Source organism: Lytechinus pictus, chromosome 18, assembly GCF_037042905.1.
Source record: "Lytechinus pictus isolate F3 Inbred chromosome 18, Lp3.0, whole genome shotgun sequence".
Lineage (NCBI taxonomy): Eukaryota > Metazoa > Echinodermata > Echinoidea > Temnopleuroida > Toxopneustidae > Lytechinus > Lytechinus pictus.
The window spans coordinates 4,352,609-4,371,358 of NC_087262.1; the positions used below are offsets into that span (position 1 = coordinate 4,352,609).

General features: G+C 33.6%; 1 protein-coding gene across 2 annotated transcripts in view; it reads right to left on the reverse strand.

The window, feature by feature from the left end:
* LOC129281651 (uncharacterized) overlaps positions 1–9,466 on the reverse strand; it is a 31,607-nt gene extending 22,141 nt beyond the window's left edge. Inside the window, exons 1-2 of one of the 2 annotated variants that reach the window (XM_064113103.1) lie at positions 9,381–9,466; positions 6,517–6,983 (exon numbers count right to left, since the gene is read on the reverse strand). In XM_064113103.1, coding sequence (XP_063969173.1) covers positions 6,517–6,983; positions 9,381–9,403 — 490 coding nt within the window. In that variant the 5' untranslated portion in view covers positions 9,404–9,466. Of the gene's footprint in view, positions 1–6,516; positions 6,984–7,198; positions 7,428–9,380 lie in introns of those variants that run through there. The other variant, XM_064113104.1, reaches the window with a different exon arrangement.
* Positions 9,467–18,750: the final 9,284 nt, after the last annotated feature.

Genomic DNA, 18,750 nt, shown 5'->3' on the forward strand with positions numbered 1-18,750 from the left:
TGCCCTCATTCATTCGGCCGATTTCTATGAGGCGCCGAATGTACCAATATTATATAGAACAATTATTTGTTATATAATCATTATTTGTTAAATAATAACTATTATTTATATATAATTTACATTTTATTTGTAAATAACTACTATTATATAAAATATCATTTCTAATTATTTATATATAATTCCAAGTAATACTTCATTATTTGTAAATAATAATAGTTCGACATTCCATTATTTATAAATAATGATTATTTGTTTTTCATTATTTATAAATAATGATTATTTGTTTTTCATTATTTATAAATAATGATTATTTGTTTTTCATTATTTATAAATAATGATTATTTGTTTTTCATTATTTATATATAATGATTATTTGTTTTTCATTATTTACAAATAATGATTATTTGTTTTTCATTATTTACAAATAATGATTATTTGTTTTTCATTATTTATAAATAATGATTATTTGTTTTTCATTATTTATAAATAATGATTATTTGTTTTTCATTATTTATAAATAATGATTATTTGTTTTTCATTATTTACAAATAATGATTATTTGTTTTTCATTATTTATAAATAATGATTATTTGTTTTTCATTATTTATAAATAATTTGTTGAGTTTTCCATTATTTATAAATAATGATTATTTGTTAAATAATGAAAACGTCTACTTCATTATTTATAAATAATTTTTTCGAGTGCACCATTATTCTCATTATTTATAAATAATCATTATTTAATGTTCGAGTTTTCCATTATTTATAAATAAAGATTATTTGTTAAATAATGCCATTATTTATTAAATAATGCCATTATTTATTAAATAATGCCATTATTTATTAAATAATGGAAAACTCGCTATAACATGCAAATGTAGGACCGCCCATGATATGAATATTCATGATGCGATTTCCTTTTTCGTGATTTTTCTTCACAAATTTTTGTCCATTTCCTCTTCATAATGACATTTCTTGAAGCAATTTTCTAGGGATATGGTCTGATTGTAATATTCTTCATTTTCTATATAACTTCGTCTTCGTAGAAATATCAAAAAGTGTAATTTTATACGATTTTTCCTACAGTTCACAATCCCCATAGGCGCGCGTGTACGGTAGGGACAACCGGTGAATCGACGGAGTGCTCTTCATCGAAATACTACGTTGGTTGGTCCCCGGAAGTGGCGGGCGGAATTTAGCCCGAATCCTCGATGGAAGTCGATCAAGTGCATATGAGCTGAGAGAGTGAAATATCAGTGTACTTGTACAGGCCCTTCTACTTTTTATAAATATTTCTTGTTGCTTTTTTGGTTAAGTTAATTTTTCCTGGTGTAGAGATAAGTTTCAGTTCTAATAATGCACTTCAAATACATTTTGGAGTGTCTGTTTGAGGCGTTTGGGGCGATTTCACCCTGGCCCCAAAATGCTCGCAACAACAATACGGGGGCATGATGACCCCTAATTTTTTAAAAACTTATTTTTCTATTGAAAATTATCACGAAATTCACCAAAAGTGTGCACGAAAGCCTTCGTATTTCACTTTTAAAACTCCAAAAAGTGCCCAAATGACAAGCTTGGTCGCTTCGCTGTGTCGCTTTCAACTTGAGAACGTTTACGCGTCTGCTCCCCCCCGGCCCCCCTCCTCCGAAAGAAATTCTGTATATGGCCATGCTCTAAAGAGCCTGGCACATTGATTTATGTATACTTTCATTTTCATTATTTTTATCTCATTATCAACATGGCCTTACGCAGAATTTTTTCCAGGGGGGCCGGGGCCGGAGCATGACGCGCGTAAACTTTCTCAAAAAAATCTTGAAAGCGAGACAGCCACGGGAACAAGCCCAAATGACAAGCTTTGTCGCTTCGCTGTCTCGCTTTCAACTTGAGAACGTTTACACGCGTCTGCCCCCCCCCCCCCGGAAAAAATTATGCGTAAGGCCATGATGATAATGAGATAAAAATAATGAAAATGAAGTATACATAAATCAATGTGCCAGGCTCTTTAGAGCATGGCCGTATACAGAATTTCTTTCGGAGGAGGGGGGGGGGGGGGAAGCAGACGCGTAAACGTTCTCAAGTTGAAAGCGACACAGCGAAGCGACCAAGCTTGTCATTTGGGCACTTTTTGGAGTTTTAAAAGTGAAATACGAAGGCTTTCGTGCACACTTTTGGTGAATTTTGTGATAATTTTCAATAGAAAAATAAGTTTTTAAAAAATTAGGGGTCATCATGCCCCCGTATTGTCGTTGCGAGCATTTTGGGGCCAGGGTGAAATCGCCCCAAACGCCTCAAACAGACACTCCAAAATGTATTTGAAGTGCATTATTAGAACTGAAACTTATCTCTACACCAGGAAAAATTAACTTAACCAAAAAAGCAACAAGAAATATTTATAAAAAGTAGAAGGGCCTGTACAAGTACACTGATATTTCACTCTCTCAGCTCATATGCACTTGATCGACTTCCATCGAGGATTCGGGCTAAATTCCGCCCGCCACTTCCGGGGACCAACCAACGTAGTATTTCGATGAAGAGCACTCCGTCGATTCACCGGTTGTCCCTACCGTACACGCGCGCCTATGGGGATTGTGAACTGTAGGAAAAATCGTATAAAATTACACTTTTTGATATTTCTACGAAGACGAAGTTATATAGAAAATGAAGAATATTACAATCAGACCATATCCCTAGAAAATTGCTTCAAGAAATGTCATTAGGAAGAGGAAATGGACAAAAATTTGTGAAGAAAAATCACGAAAAAGGAAATCGCATCATGAATATTCATATCATGGGCGGTCCCACATTTGCATGTTATAGCGAGTTTTCCATTATTTAATAAATAATGGCATTATTTAATAAATAATGGCATTATTTAACAAATAATCTTTATTTATAAATAATGGAAAACTCGAACATTAAATAATGATTATTTATAAATAATGAGAATAATGGTGCACTCGAAAAAATTATTTATAAATAATGAAGTAGACGTTTTCATTATTTAACAAATAATCATTATTTATAAATAATGGAAAACTCAACAAATTATTTATAAATAATGAAAAACAAATAATCATTATTTATAAATAATGAAAAACAAATAATCATTATTTGTAAATAATGAAAAACAAATAATCATTATTTATAAATAATGAAAAACAAATAATCATTATTTATAAATAATGAAAAACAAATAATCATTATTTATAAATAATGAAAAACAAATAATCATTATTTATAAATAATGAAAAACAAATAATCATTATTTGTAAATAATGAAAAACAAATAATCATTATATATAAATAATGAAAAACAAATAATCATTATTTATAAATAATGAAAAACAAATAATCATTATTTATAAATAATGAAAAACAAATAATCATTATTTATAAATAATGAAAAACAAATAATCATTATTTATAAATAATGGAATGTCGAACTATTATTATTTACAAATAATGAAGTATTACTTGGAATTATATATAAATAATTAGAAATGATATTTTATATAATAGTAGTTATTTACAAATAAAATGTAAATTATATATAAATAATAGTTATTATTTAACAAATAATGATTATATAACAAATAATTGTTCTATATAATATTGGTACATTCGGCGCCTCATAGATTTCTGGGAAACGCCGGGCGGGCTAAATCCCCGGAGTGGCTACATGTAACACAATGTACGTTGCAGGTCTTTGACTGCAGTATACGCGAGAATGGAATTGACTTCAAACGTGGTGTCACGAAACTTGCATAATGAAATAGAATGGACTGAAATTATCTGTACTGGAAAAAAAATCCAGTAAAATTACCGATATCCGACCATGCTGCACGATTCACGACTAAAACAAGCAAAAATAATTATGAAAAATAATGATAACCCTAAAAATATCCATACAGAAACATGTGTACCTTCTATTTTTTCATCTAAATTATAAGTCCATACTGCATAATATATTCCTTTGTATTTTAAACCTATAGACAAATCATGGTATAAAAATAATGAACAGTTGCGATGATGAATGATGATTGAATTGATCTATATATGATCGCGACACTTTAAAAAAAAACACGGATAATCAGATTCATTGCATTTTCGAATTCAAATCTGTAAAATGTCTAATTCCAATAAAAAATAAGATTAATGGATCAGAAATGAAGGAAAATGAAACACCAAAAGGCCCCCCTTTTCTCCAAAAAGTAAACATCCCTTTTAGTTTCAGCGTGAATCGCGCTTATTCAATTGCTATCTGCGAAGACTAGTAATTACTAATACATCACAAATGCGATACAAGTGTATTTTGTTAAGTCATTAATCAGACAATAAAAGTGAAATCAAAGTTATTTTGCCCGTAAACAAATAGATTATTAAACAACTTTCTAAACTAACTTTGGAGAATTTCCTTTGCAAAACCACGACTTCACAGGCTTTAACTTAAACAGGCAAATAACTTAAACAGCTAAATTTTTCGTTTTCTTTGTTATCGATAAAATCCTTTTATTTTGTTTTATATGACTATAAGCTCTCGTATTTTATTTATTTCTTTTACTTCATTTGTATTCACGAAAATGAAAGAAGTTTAGGTTTGCCACAAAAACTAGAAGTCAAAACTTTCCAACTTTCTATCAACAGGAATGGGATGTTATATCATGTGGTCGTAAGCTCGCGTAACATGTGATTCCAAAAACAACTATAAAACGATATATTTACCAAAAAAATATGGAAGACAAAAGCCAAATATGAATTATGAAAAATGAAGAGGATCTGGGCCAAAAGAGGAAGTGTACTGCCACTGTTTACTTCCGGTTCAAAGGCGGGTGGGAATATCTGACTTATTTTTAATTACTCCAGTTTTGCACATCTCCTGGCTTTGCATCAGGTTCAGGTGAAACTCAAAGATCTAATTTTATATATTTTTCTTTCTCTTTTCCCCATCTTCAGAGAGGAAGTATTGATTTTCATTCCTGCATATTTTCTTTTAATTAATTTATATAAATATTTCCTGTCAAGTTTCACTTCGGGTGAATTACCTGGTCTGCGGCTCATTAAAAGAAAACAAAACCAGTAAACAGATGATGGAAATATTCTGCAGATTTCAAATTAAATTTCCATTATTCACTCTCTTGAATATTTCATTGAAATTTCAACTACTTTCTTTAACAGTACAATTTATTTACGATATAATAATATTGATTATTATAATAATATTTTTAATAATAACGATAAGAATAATAATGAAATAACTGTACTACACTCTTAAAACAAATCAGTCAAATTGACTAGACCAGTAGTCAGCTGGTGCAACTGATATGTCTAGTCACATTTCTGACACATATTCTAGTCAGAAATAACTGTTATAGTAAAATACGACTGGAAGACAGTCAAATATGGACTAGAAAAACAGTTGCACCCAGCTGACCCTATTAACTAGTCATTTTTGACTGATTTGTTTTGAGTGTATACCAACAATGATGACACGAAAAAAAAATGCATGATGATGATAATAATGATGATAGTAATGATGACAATAATAATAATAACAATAATAATAAATGATAATACAACGATATTAACAATATAATTAATGGTAATATCAATAAACCGAAGAATGATTTCAGGATAAAATTTCATAACTAACATAATTATTTCAGTTAGTAACTTTTTTTCAGACATCGATAAAATTCTTTTTCGAATAAGGTTACCGACGTTGATAATGAATATCATTATGTTTATATAACAACTGCATGGCAATATTTATGTAAATGTGTGAAAAGATACAGTAAGATGTGTTTGATTAATTTTTTTTTAATCTGTTTCATGGGTGACTTTAGGAGTTGATTGCTCAAACTAGAAGATGATTGATTTTCTTTATACGATGTCTTTTTATCACATAGTTTTCCCACTCAACATATTATTTTCTTCCTATATTTTATTAATTTTGTTTTGGGTCTATTACAAACTAGTTTCACATAAATGTCTGTGATAGAAATTCGCGATTATATACACAACAATTGATAACTAATCATATACGATTGTATCGATTAAGATTGATGAGTTGGTAATAATAACATGCTCTTTGGCAGGTATATTTTGAATTTATTACTTTCTACACAGAACTAGGAAAAATTTCTCCCGGATCTATTGATAATCATTAACTTTTTAAGTTTCAGTATCATTTCAGTTTACCTGGCATTCGTTTTCTGTTTTTCTTCAGATACAAAATTACAAGACACATTCGGAAATAAAAATATATTGCTTGTGTATATTAAATTATACGCTACCGCTATACCGCACGGTAAACACCATAGAGCTATTGGTAAACATTTACCCGGCTCGCCTCGTACACAATTAATTTGAATCTTGTACTTGCGATTGCTAGCCATTTTTTAAGTGAATAAAAATACAATCCCACTATAGCATTCACATATTATTTGCATTTGCTACTTTACAACGAATATTCGTTAAATCACAACCTAACACCACCATAAAATGATTTTAACTTACTTGTATGGATCGCCCATGCCCTGAAAAGGCAAGCGTCTTTGTCCCGACTCCACCCGTGCCTGGCTGCGTGCTTCCACGGTATCTTCACAATCTGTCGCTCCTTGTCAATCCAATACAAGCCCTGGATAGCCTGGGTTTCTATCATTTTCTTCAGCCATTCACGAAGTCGAAGACGTTCTGCAGGTCGAGCAATTCGACTCGACGACGATGCCGACATCATCGTTGATGCGGCACCGCCGTGGTATTGGGCTGACGCCGATGACGTCGGGTGAGAAGCCGTGGAGATAGTCATCTGTGGTGTGCTGAAGTGCTGGCGGGCAGAGCTGCAGTTGATCGAGGTGCCGGTGGCGGTTTGGGTGTTTGGTGTTTCGGAGAAATTCGGGGCAGTTCGGCGAGACAATTCTGACGGTACATGTGTCATAATCAATCCAGGCATTTCGTCGGGAATCGCCGGATAACGATCGGTCCTGCAGTAAACGGAAATGTGAAACATAATCCTAAGCTATTTCTCAATAAAAACACATCCAGCTGGGTGTAAAAATTGCACGTTGATACAATTGCCCCGAGTCAACGAGGCGAACTGCTGATGGGCAGTCCGAGTCACTTCAAACTTACTCAGCGTTGACTTCAATATGACTCAGTCAAATTCAGATTCTTCCAGTACTAATCATTAATGTAATACCTGAGCCACAGTGGAAAGATTCGAGGCTTTATCAGAATGATTCAGAACTGATTCAAGTCCCATCTACGCGACCTTGACACCATCTTTAAGTTTGATTCACAAAACACACGCCGAAGACAGACGGCATCCTCTGTGGATGGAAAGTTCTTCTTGAGACACGAAGGCTGAACCATAACAGCCTACATACTCACTGATGACATCATTATCTCATCATTATCTCCCACACCCCACTCAATCTCTCTCTTCCTCTATCTCTCCTATCAGAACCATTTAATCGTTGTTGTATTCCCCAACAAGAAAGTTAACGCCGCGCGACCATCCAATAGGACATGCAATATTAAAGCTATAACACGCCTTGCGAGTCATTAGTTCGAAAGCTTGTTGGCGATTGGCCAAAATTTTGCTCCGCATGCGCTTTTTAAACATATAACCGAGCTGGTGGGCTCGTGCCATCTCCAATACAAGTGAAAGTAGGTTAAATATTAAAACATGAAATATTTAGAATTGGAGGACAGAAATGTGTGTAGGTAGTGGTATGTTGCCAGTGGAGCTAAAGGTTTGTGAGAAAAAGAAACGCAGCATATATTTAAAAGAGAACAGAGAGCGGTTGGAAGCTGTATAAACTTTAAGAGGCCGCCAAGTTCACATACTTGTGGTTAATCTACAAGAAATTTGAGAAGATATAGGGAACGCCTATGTAGATTGCGAAACGCAATCGAAAAAATACCACCTTGTGTTTCTGCAATTTAGATCTGTCCCCTCCTTTGGCGAATTCATTCTGGTCAAAGTTTAATTCAATGAATCACCTTTACTGAAAAAAGGAACTAGCATTACCTCCACCATAATATATTAAGGACTGAAAGTTTGACAAAATGAAGTCATGTATTTCGTTGATGGGTTCATAACTTGCGCAAACCCTTACAAATTAATAAATCAATTTTTGAATTTATTTTTAAAGCATATAAACCACCAGAATCCGGATATTATGTTCAATACGTTGGTGTTATATTACAATGTATGATGTGACCATTTTGAAATACGATATTTGATATACCCGAATCCGTGTCTGATACAAATTATTTCATAATAACATTCATTTAAGTTTAAAAGATCATTGTCCTCACACGCAAGTTGTTTATTTGTAATATTGTGCATATGAATTCATATTTGAGTATGATTATCATCTTACCTGCAGGAAGGTCGTCTATGTTAGATATCTTCATCCTTCTAATTTATCTAGATTCTGTTATTCAATATTTTCAGTCCGGTATTGTTATATTATGTAACAGCAATTATGTTTATCCCACTTTCATTCAAAATCAAAGTCTATATTTAATACATTGTTGCAGTTATATGTATTTCTTGTAAAATAATTTTCAGGACTATTTTGCTTTATGTACACGTCCACTCAAAAATCGACATAAGCAAACGGCATCCTAACATGTCCAATACAGGTATTTCTCAAAAACTGACAAGATTCAGTTAAACACAGGAATTTAATCATAACTGACGAGCTGCACTTTCGTTGTAATTTTACGCCAACAAAATAAATGTGCATTTGGATGCCGTACCCCAATTGTTTTACTATTATTATTATTTTTATCATTATCATTTTGAAATTTGAAATTCAACATTAATAATTTAACTAAAACTGAACCCAAAAATGCTTTATACACGTAGCTCAAATTGACTATTAAGTAGAATTGTACCTGTAGTTGAATCACAGCCATAATAAGTAATTTAAAGTAATTTTAGAAGCATAAAAACTACGTATAATAAAATTTAAAAAAAAACATAATTGAAACATGTTATAAGCATTGCATTGTAAAAGTTTGTATTCAATATATTTTTATAGTTTTATAGAGTTATATTTAAGATAGATATTCATTATTCAACGATAAAAGGAATCATATAAGAACAAAGTGATCATGAATTGTTATTATTATTACTAATCCAAGAGGATACGTTGAGGTAGTGAACAAAGCCTCAAAGAATCGAGTAATCGGCAGATGTTTGGTGTACAAAATAACACCTTTTCTGAAGTCGAGCCGACATAAAATAACATTCATTCTTCGGAGGAATCATTTGATTAATGTTGTACATGAAGAGACTCTATATAAAGGCATTATTCAATGCAAACGTCTCAAAATGGCGGCCCTTGTGGTTGTGGTTTTATACGTACCTCGTTGTGTATTGCTCCTGCATTTTGCCTCACACAGCAAGGGACAAAATACTGTCGTTTTGAAAAGCGACCACAGTCACCAAGCCTTTCAACTAAAAGATGAAATTTGCGGATCGAACGGCGCTTCACAGATCCGAACCAGTCAACCAACAAAGTGAAAATATTCATCCGTCTTGCCCTAAGTCCACATATCCACTTAGAAACAAAAAGTTGGAATTTGAACACGAGAAAAGAAATATTCGAGAGAGGATTGTGTATTTTGTTGCTGTCCTGGAGTGTGGATAACGGAAAAGCAGACGATATTACAGCAGTTGCCGAAGGGTGACGAAGAGTCTCGAAGGACGCCGATCTTTACCGGCCATCAACTTCGGTCAACGAAAATTCACCTTTTCACTTCGGATATAACTTTGACTTCAATCAAAAATGTAAAGTAGAAGATGGAAAATGTTATCTCTTTACAAGTTGATAAACATTAATGTCTGATATTCCAGATAGAGATAATCCTCGCAACGGTGTTCGTAAAATGACGAATCGAAAACCAGCTCGTTCGACACTCTTTTTGTCATTAGACAGTGATATCCACAACAAAACTCTTCTTCAGAAGAGAAAGCGGCCATATTGTTCTTATGATGCATTGGAATTGCAACCCAAAAAATCGGAGTCGGGAAGTTCTGTCAGAAATGTTCATACGTTAGCCGACGAAGACGTGAAAATTATTCGGCGGTCCGCTAGTCACGTGATCACTCGAACAACGCTTAGGAGGGCAAGACCCCAAAACTCCATCTTTGACTCAAAATGTGAGGTGAAAATTATTAAATCCCGAAGCTCTTATTGAAGTTTAACATCAACGACACCAATAATAATCCAAAGACATTTCATGGATGAAGACGAGTAGAACTGTTTTATCGTTTGACGGCGAAAGCAATCATTGAGGTTGACGAAAAAGGCGAATTAACTTTTCGTCGCTCAAAAATCATGTCCTGATGCGCGATTGACGACACGAAAATGTTACTTTTCGTTTGAATCAGAGAAGTGCAGACCACATAAAGACAAACATGTAGGAAAGAAAGACGAGAGAAGAAAACTACACGTGTTAGCAGTCCGACGACCAATGAATCACTCGAAAAACCAACCATCGGCTTTGTCATACTCGAAGTGACCAAAATCCAAGATGGCGGCTCAATTACGGCGATGACGAATCGGTCACGAAATCGAAAGAATCACGAGTGTTCATGGCTGAAAAAGACTTCTTTATTCTGCTCAGTGGTGGACAAAAAAAACATCTGATTCTCTTTGTTTGATTGGGCTCCAGATTCGAACTTGAAATAGAAAGTGTATTTCCTATCATATACAACAACAGTCAAGATAAATTTGTTGTTTCTTTTTCGAGTCTATATGCCCATGTATGGATTTTTGTGTGACAGTGAATTAGCTCCTTTGTTTCGCGTATGTTTAGTCTAAATAATATGACATACATAATCCAATCGTTTCAATTTCATTTCATCATCTAGTAATGTAATTATGCAATAATGTAATCACCACCTTCCTAGATTTATAAATGAAGCCCAGCTCACATCTCAAACCCACTTCAATAGTGGTATCTGTTGACAGGTCGAGGATTATAGTTACATGTGTGTGCTCATTTCAAATGAACCCTCATTTTAGCATCTTACTAAATGAAACTGACAAATACCAAGCATACCTGACATTCTTTACCAAACTAAGAGGAAATCTGAAAGAACACCCACCCTGGGCCCTCTTCGCCCTTTCCTTCCCAAAAGTACAACAAATGTGATTTTAAAACTTTGGAACAAGTGTACATTTGGAAAAGAAAAATTATTTTATATATTGTGAAATTTGCTATCTCGAAAACCTGAATTCGATCTCTGTTGTGTATATTTGTACCACCATCCCACCCCTTCCCTCCTTCTTGGTACGGCTAGATAATGTATAAACATAAAAGAAACATCCAAATGAACGATGTCTGTAACCGTGATAACAGAACCATTACCAGACAACCTAAACTTTAATTTTGAAATAATCTCTAATTTGTTATCTTCTTGCAATATGAAATCAGTATTTCGTATGACCTGGATAGAGAAGGGGAATTATGTATAACTTACACTTGGATTGCAAAAAAAGAAGTGATGGAAACTTACAACTTCAATTGTGACGTCAACACTCCATCCCCCGGCTGGTGACTATACAGTTTATCAAAATGATCAATACAATTCATGACGGTCATCGGAGATTCACATCAAATCAAAACTCTGTACTTCGAGTGAAATTTGGGAGATCCGGACGCGAACGGCTCTTAAGTTCTCCAAAATGATTCCAAGAGGGTAAAATCTAATCACCTACATTCCAGTCGGTTTGTCAAACCAAAAGACAACTTTCCTTCATGCCATCCATGTTTTATATTTAATGATTATTCATTAATATTGCTCATCAAAATTGTGACCCGGATGGACTCTAAATCAACCTTTTTCCTTTCATTTTTATTCTTATTTATTTGTTTATTTTGTTGACGATATCTTTTCTCGTGATACTGGGGACGTGAGTGAATGACACGAGGGGAAACCAGAGAATTTTCACAGGTTGATTTTAAGAGCGGGACTCCTTTCATTTTTGGAAACGTAATCGAGGGTTTTCTATCTCCTTCGCTTGGGAAATCCCGGGGTAATCTTTGTGGAAATTTTGATGTTTTTTAAACACCCACGCTTTTTTTAACGAAAGTTTGATCAAATCTACCGAAAAATGGGATGTTAATACTTCAACATTTTGTCACATGACAAAATATTTGTTATTCGTTTCTTTCTTAACAATAAGAGACGAAGGAATTAGACATCAGAAATATCATGTACAGCAATAATTTACATGGAAAATGCTTTGAAGGAATGACAATCATCTTATTATATCTAATATACTGTATTGTTCTTTTAAATTTTAACCTGAGTAAGTATTTGTTTTTAATTTCACGAAAAAGAATGAAGATGAGGACTTTTGCCTTTTTTCATTTGTAAAAGAGCAGTGATGCGTTTTAGATAAATCTACGATGAAATATCGTTTCACATCACACTTCATGGTAACTTTGATGACCATAACTGTCATTCTGCGATGTTTTTTTGTATAAAATGGCGTCATAATTTCTACAACTTTAACTTTTATTATTCTGCCCTGGCACCCGCGGTAAACACAATTAATACAGAATTTAACCTGGTATTAAAAAAAATGTTAGATTACCAAATACCGAAGATTTGCTGATTCTGAAAAATTATTTTGATCGCGGACATGCTTGGATTGAGATAATGTTACAAGCATATTATGTCTATTGTTTTTTTAATGAAATTGAACTTTATTTATTTATTCATTTATTTATGTATCTATCTATCTATTTATTTATTTATTTATTATTGGTTTTCTTTATTTTGTACTGCAGGGTAGGCCTGTTCAGTTATGAAAAACTGCTTTCCAAAGGCGCCCTGCAGTTAAACAAATAACTCAACATTATAGCAATTCAATGTAAGTAAAAACAGAATACATTATATACATATATATATATGGATCGTTACATCTACATCAAGTTATTCAGTGTAATTACATGTATGACAGTCATAATTTTAACGATTTACAGTGTTTTTCGAATGCATGCAGGGACGTGCATTTTTGTATATCACAAGGGAGCGAATTAAATAAGATGGCAGCAAAATATTCAAAAGATTATCTTTTATAATCCGTCCTGCTTGGGCAGGGTATTTGAAGGGGACATTGTTCAGAATATCGTGTTTTACCTTGATACCAGACGAATATTTGGTTGGAATCATGCTTATTCATAGATTTTTTTAATCTGACATTTTTTAAAGTAGATAGTACAAAATTCTTGTGAATCGGAAATTGGATATCATCTACATTTTTATCACAAAAAGAAAATCATAATAATTGTGCCATCATCATGTTCACATCCTCAATTATTTACTTAATATATTTTCACCGGCTGTTATTTGAAATGTTCATTGTCTTACGTCTTTTTTTTTATTAATTTTCATTTAAGGTAAATGATTGTAAGTTTCGCTGAATGAAACTATTTTAAAAATGTCGCAAATTCTGTATTATACTTTTCTCATCCTTACCGTGACCGTCGTGCCGAGAACAACACGCACCCGGTATCCAAATAAATATGGCGATTCAACAACACATTACCGAAATCCATAATATTATCCTGAACGTTGTTTCCTATTTCTTGTTTATTATTTTATTCGGATATGAATATTATAAATTAAAATAGATATGCAATTAAAACTTACAGCGAATCACCAAGAACGCGCTACGCCAGTTTTTGCGACGCAGCATTCAATGTTTATTAAGTATGACCATGAACTGATGTCAAATCTTATACATGTACTTCTCTTTTTGGTGATATATATTGTAAAGACATTAATCTACAAATGGTGTCTTACATTCTCAAAGAATATTAAGTATAATTATTAACAGGTGGAACAGTTTAATGAAGTTACAAACAGTCATTGAAGCATGTGGGTCACTAATTTACTTGGAAAAGAGGTAATTTCTTTTAGTCTTTGACTTGAAGAATTCGGTTAGGGTTTATCTTTAATCAAACAAAGAGTATCGTTAAAATTTAATTATTATATCATAATAGCCCATTATATGTCCAGATTTTATTTGTATGTGTATAAATTCAACCTAATTTTGCGAGACTATGTATTTCCCCGAGTTATCTGCTATGATTGATGCAAAATAATATAAAAGATAACCGAAAATCAAAATAATATCTGACCTTGTACTTCTTTACGCTCAGTAAAGCGAGTCGGATTATTAATTGTTGTCAATGCCGAAATATTACCAATTGCACAATTTGAATGCGAAAATATTCTCGAGAGAATTCAATCTCCTTGTCGTTTTCACGGGTGATGAGCTCGATTGTATATATACAAACTAAAAAAGATGGCGAGTTTTTGGAAGGCGAAAAGTGCACTTTCTTTAAAATTAAAAGGGATAATTCAAAGTGTGATCAGTCAACATGTATTTTTTCAAGTTGAAAAATAAACATGAGCTGTGACATTGAAACACTATTCATCATGTTTCTATATCAGAATGCAGAATTTTACCCAAAGCAATATAACACTCAACACTGGGTGCAAAACATATGCCTATAATGATAATTGCATATACATGTATTGTTTTATTTTAACAGAAGTGCTCATTTCATTTTTTGATCTAGTGTGTCGCACAAGCAAGCCATCCATCAATTAGTATTATTTAATCTAGAGCAAGTTTTCATGTTAAACAAATATACGATGTGGCATGGTGTGAATGTCCGTTGAATATTTTAAGGAAAACATGAGCTCTTTATGAAACGAACTGAAAACAGAAGGGCCTTAAATGTCAATGGCATAATACATTTTTAATATTTGTTTGGAAGCATTTTCAATTCCGCTAAACTTTTTAAGCAATGAAAGTAATCTGGCCTAAATAGCTTTCACTTAAATTCATTAACAGGACTAAAAACCTCGAATTCGATGGAAAATATCTCGGTAAGTTTCTTAGAAAACATTGGCAAATTTTTTTTTTTGAAAATGAACAAAACTTTCGAAATGTGTATAAAAGTTTCTAAAGGTCATTAGAAATCGCTAAAATATGCATATGAAAATTCCAGTTCAACTTATAATTATCGGCTTTCCGTAAATTGCGAAGAATTTTTATCAAACATTCTTGGGAATAAAATATGTATTCACTTTCAATATCGCTGTACACAAGACACGACACCAAGCGACGGAAGTGCACCTCGCGAGAACAGTGTGTGTGTGTGTGTGTATTTGAGTTTTGTCAGACGTGTATCAATCAGATATGATTATTTACGTCTGGGACCGACCTTTAACGTCACCATCCGAAAGACGTGACCAGGGCTCGAACCTCGAACCTCTGCATCAATTTGTAACTTCCCCGCATAGCTTGGATTACAGGCGCACGCCACAACGCCCAGTTTTCCAGGCTAATGTATCATTAACACCACGAGGGGGCGCTGCGCATTCAAAGAAAACCCTGGCAACTCGTTGCTCCTTTTAAGTGGATTTAATAGGGCATAGAAATTCAGTGTGATTTGTATAGCAGTGCGTTTATGATTTTCTTCGATCTTGCACGTAGACCAACTTTTTTCCAGTATTTGATGTTTCCGTATTATTACTCTTTCTCTCCCTCTCCTCTCTCTCTGAGCTAGAATATTTTGCAAACATACGTGTAATAATAAACATACCTTTTTAAAGTGAATTTAAAACAATAATTAAACACCTGTGTTATTAATAATTCCATACAAAATTATTCATGAAAAATATGACGAAAGAACATTATTCTCATCCCTTGCCTCTGGCTCTTCATTAGCAAGATAATGCCTGTATTATTTATTTTTGTTTGAGTGGGTGATCGTAGAAAAAAGTCTATCAACAATAAATATTATTTCGAAATACAATTTATTTCAATAAAATCTTCTTTCAAGTTATTATTTCTCCTTATCCACTTCTTCATTTTGTAGTTTATCAGATACAGACGGGATATACACATTTTTTTTTAAATACCACATATTTTTTGTCTATAATGTAGGGCCTGTATATAGTTACGAAAACTTGAATTGTCATGATTTTTGATACAACATAATGCACTCTCAGTAGATCGTAATCACTTTTTTTTCTGGAATAATGTTTTAAAGTGTTTAACCATTTTTTTTAAATTGTGCTCTACTAGTATGCGTATAATTATGCCAGGCAAGCGCGTATAAGGCAAGCACATATTCCACCAATTATATAGGTCAACCCTGACAAACCCCTGGGGCCCGTTGCAGAATGAGTTGCAATCAAACGCAACTCTAAAAATCATGCGCAACTTGATTTTCAACCAATCAACAGCGCGCATTTTGGACTTGCGATTGATTTTTTGACTTGCGTTTAAACACAACTCTTTCTGCAACGGACCCCAGAACTAACTCATATCCTTCCTTGAATATATAGCACGATCATATCAATAGTAAATGAACGGCAAAATGATACATAATAATAATGATGATAATGATGATAGCTACACTAACAACTGCAAAATAATGATAATTAGCATTGATTATGATGATAGTATATTACAGTGACATCAATAATACTAATTATTTGCAGCCACAGTATTTGTTTATTTAATCATCAAATACAATCACATTAGATAGCTAAACATAACACGCTCTTTATTTCAGGATTTAAACTTAATCCAGATCAACTCTTGACGTAGTGACCATTCAAATATTGGATTAGTAAATGCAAAAAATGCCCTGTCACTTCAACTATACATGCTATAGGTGAGTGCTTTAGATCTTATTACAAAACATTTATTAGTTCGGCTTTGTTTAATCGTTATTTTATTTCACAGAAAATCTGAATAGAGTCAGTGCTCCATTATCCAGTTACAGGTGTATTCTAAACAAAATTAATTTACAAAGTTTATTTACAACTAAGTCACGTGTCCTTTTTAGATGGACAATCCGATTTGTATAAGCAATATTGTCACCTTTGATCAAAATGATATCCTTTAATTACAGTTATTCTTAACATACAAAGTTGGAGTAGCCCCCCCCCCCCCCCCCCGCCACCTATATCGTGACAGGTGTATGCTAAACATATTTAGTATTTTAGTTAACGACTTTAATAGTCGGCAAGAATCCGTTGGAGATGGACATTTAGATAAAAGAAGCCAATTATTACATGATTTAAGTTTCAATCTGTCTATCGAGTAACCGAGGAAATTAGAAGCGGTTAACCTCAAATATAACTCCTGCAAGTTTCGTTTGTTTCGGTAGCTAGCACAGATGCTAACTACCCACATTACATCAACCCATACTCGCTTACGAGGATCAGCTGTGCTTTGGAAAGACCCGCCCACGTCTGTCTTCATATTTATGAATGAAATTCTTGAGGACAACAGTGGACTATAATAATTACTGGAAATAAATCGTTCGGACATGCATGTACCAGAACGTGATTGTCAAATTAGAGATGATAATATGTTTATAAAGAGTCTTTTTGCTCACTTACCAAGTTTGTTCCTAGTTTTCTCCAAACTTATCCAATTTTTGTAAACTTTATGGCATGTAACACACGTGATGCAACAAGTAGCGAGCAAGAGAATCGACCAGCAAGCTATCAGGCTTGTCTCCATAAAACCACAAACGTGAGTCACTCGGTCTCAGCTGGTTTTTATATATCGCCCATCGCCGCTGCTACTTCAAAAGTCCTTGAAACACCCTACGTAGAGCTGTCCGTCAAAACTTACGCGCCGCCCATATCCTTGGTAAAACCCGCTGCTAAATATAAACCCCCAATCACCGCGCAGGATTTCCGTGAGACTGGCGATAGGACATGAATATTTATATTTAGCCCGTGCTGATTGGCTGCCGACCGGAACCTTTGCCCATATATGGTGTTTGATCGGTTCCGCTCTTCCGGATTACCAGGAAGTCGTAATGAATGAACTTAGTCACGTGATCAAACGTCATAATAGGCGCTCAGCGGGGTGCATACACTTTATTGGCTTACGGCTTGTTATGCAAATAGCATTGTGCCATATATGGGGTTGCAAAATTATGAATGAACTTTTCCGCTGTAGATTCTCCCACCGACCTTCCCAGCTGTGTCGGGAGTGTTTTCCACGCGAGTTCTTCGCTCGCAAAGAACACCCTCATGCATGAATAAACTCTATTTAACGAAGCCTTTTGAAGTCGGCAGATCAATAATACTTATTCAGCTATTGTGAAACGTCATAATAGCTGTCAAATGAAGAATTGTAGTTGCAATGAAAGACTAAATATATATAGATCAAGCTTCTTTTTTGTGTGCAAAAATCGGAAATACCGTAAGGAATTTTAATCTAGATGTACTTGGTGTCAAAATGAATGAGATTCTTCATGTATGTCAGCATACAAATTCTATTTGAAATTTACCCGAGTGAGATTTAATGGCAATTACACAAAATACCGAGTAGTTGTTTGATTCCAACTGACAGGTTTTTGTGATTTAAAAAAATATATATTTTCATGAATTATATTTCATGGGGTTTTATTGATAGGCCATGGAAATATCCATGTTTTGTAGGATATTATTTTGTTCTCGTAATAGACATTTTGAATTAAGGAAAATATCTGGAGGCAGACACAATAATGTTCATTCTGGAAAAAATGAGGGGAATCTTGAAATATTCAGTCCATAATATAGGGCCTACCAAGTTTATATTATTTACCACTCACCATAAAAAAAATAAAGTATATCAAGCCTACCAGAACCCATTATTTACAAAATGAACGTCGTCCACGGTTAAAATAGCA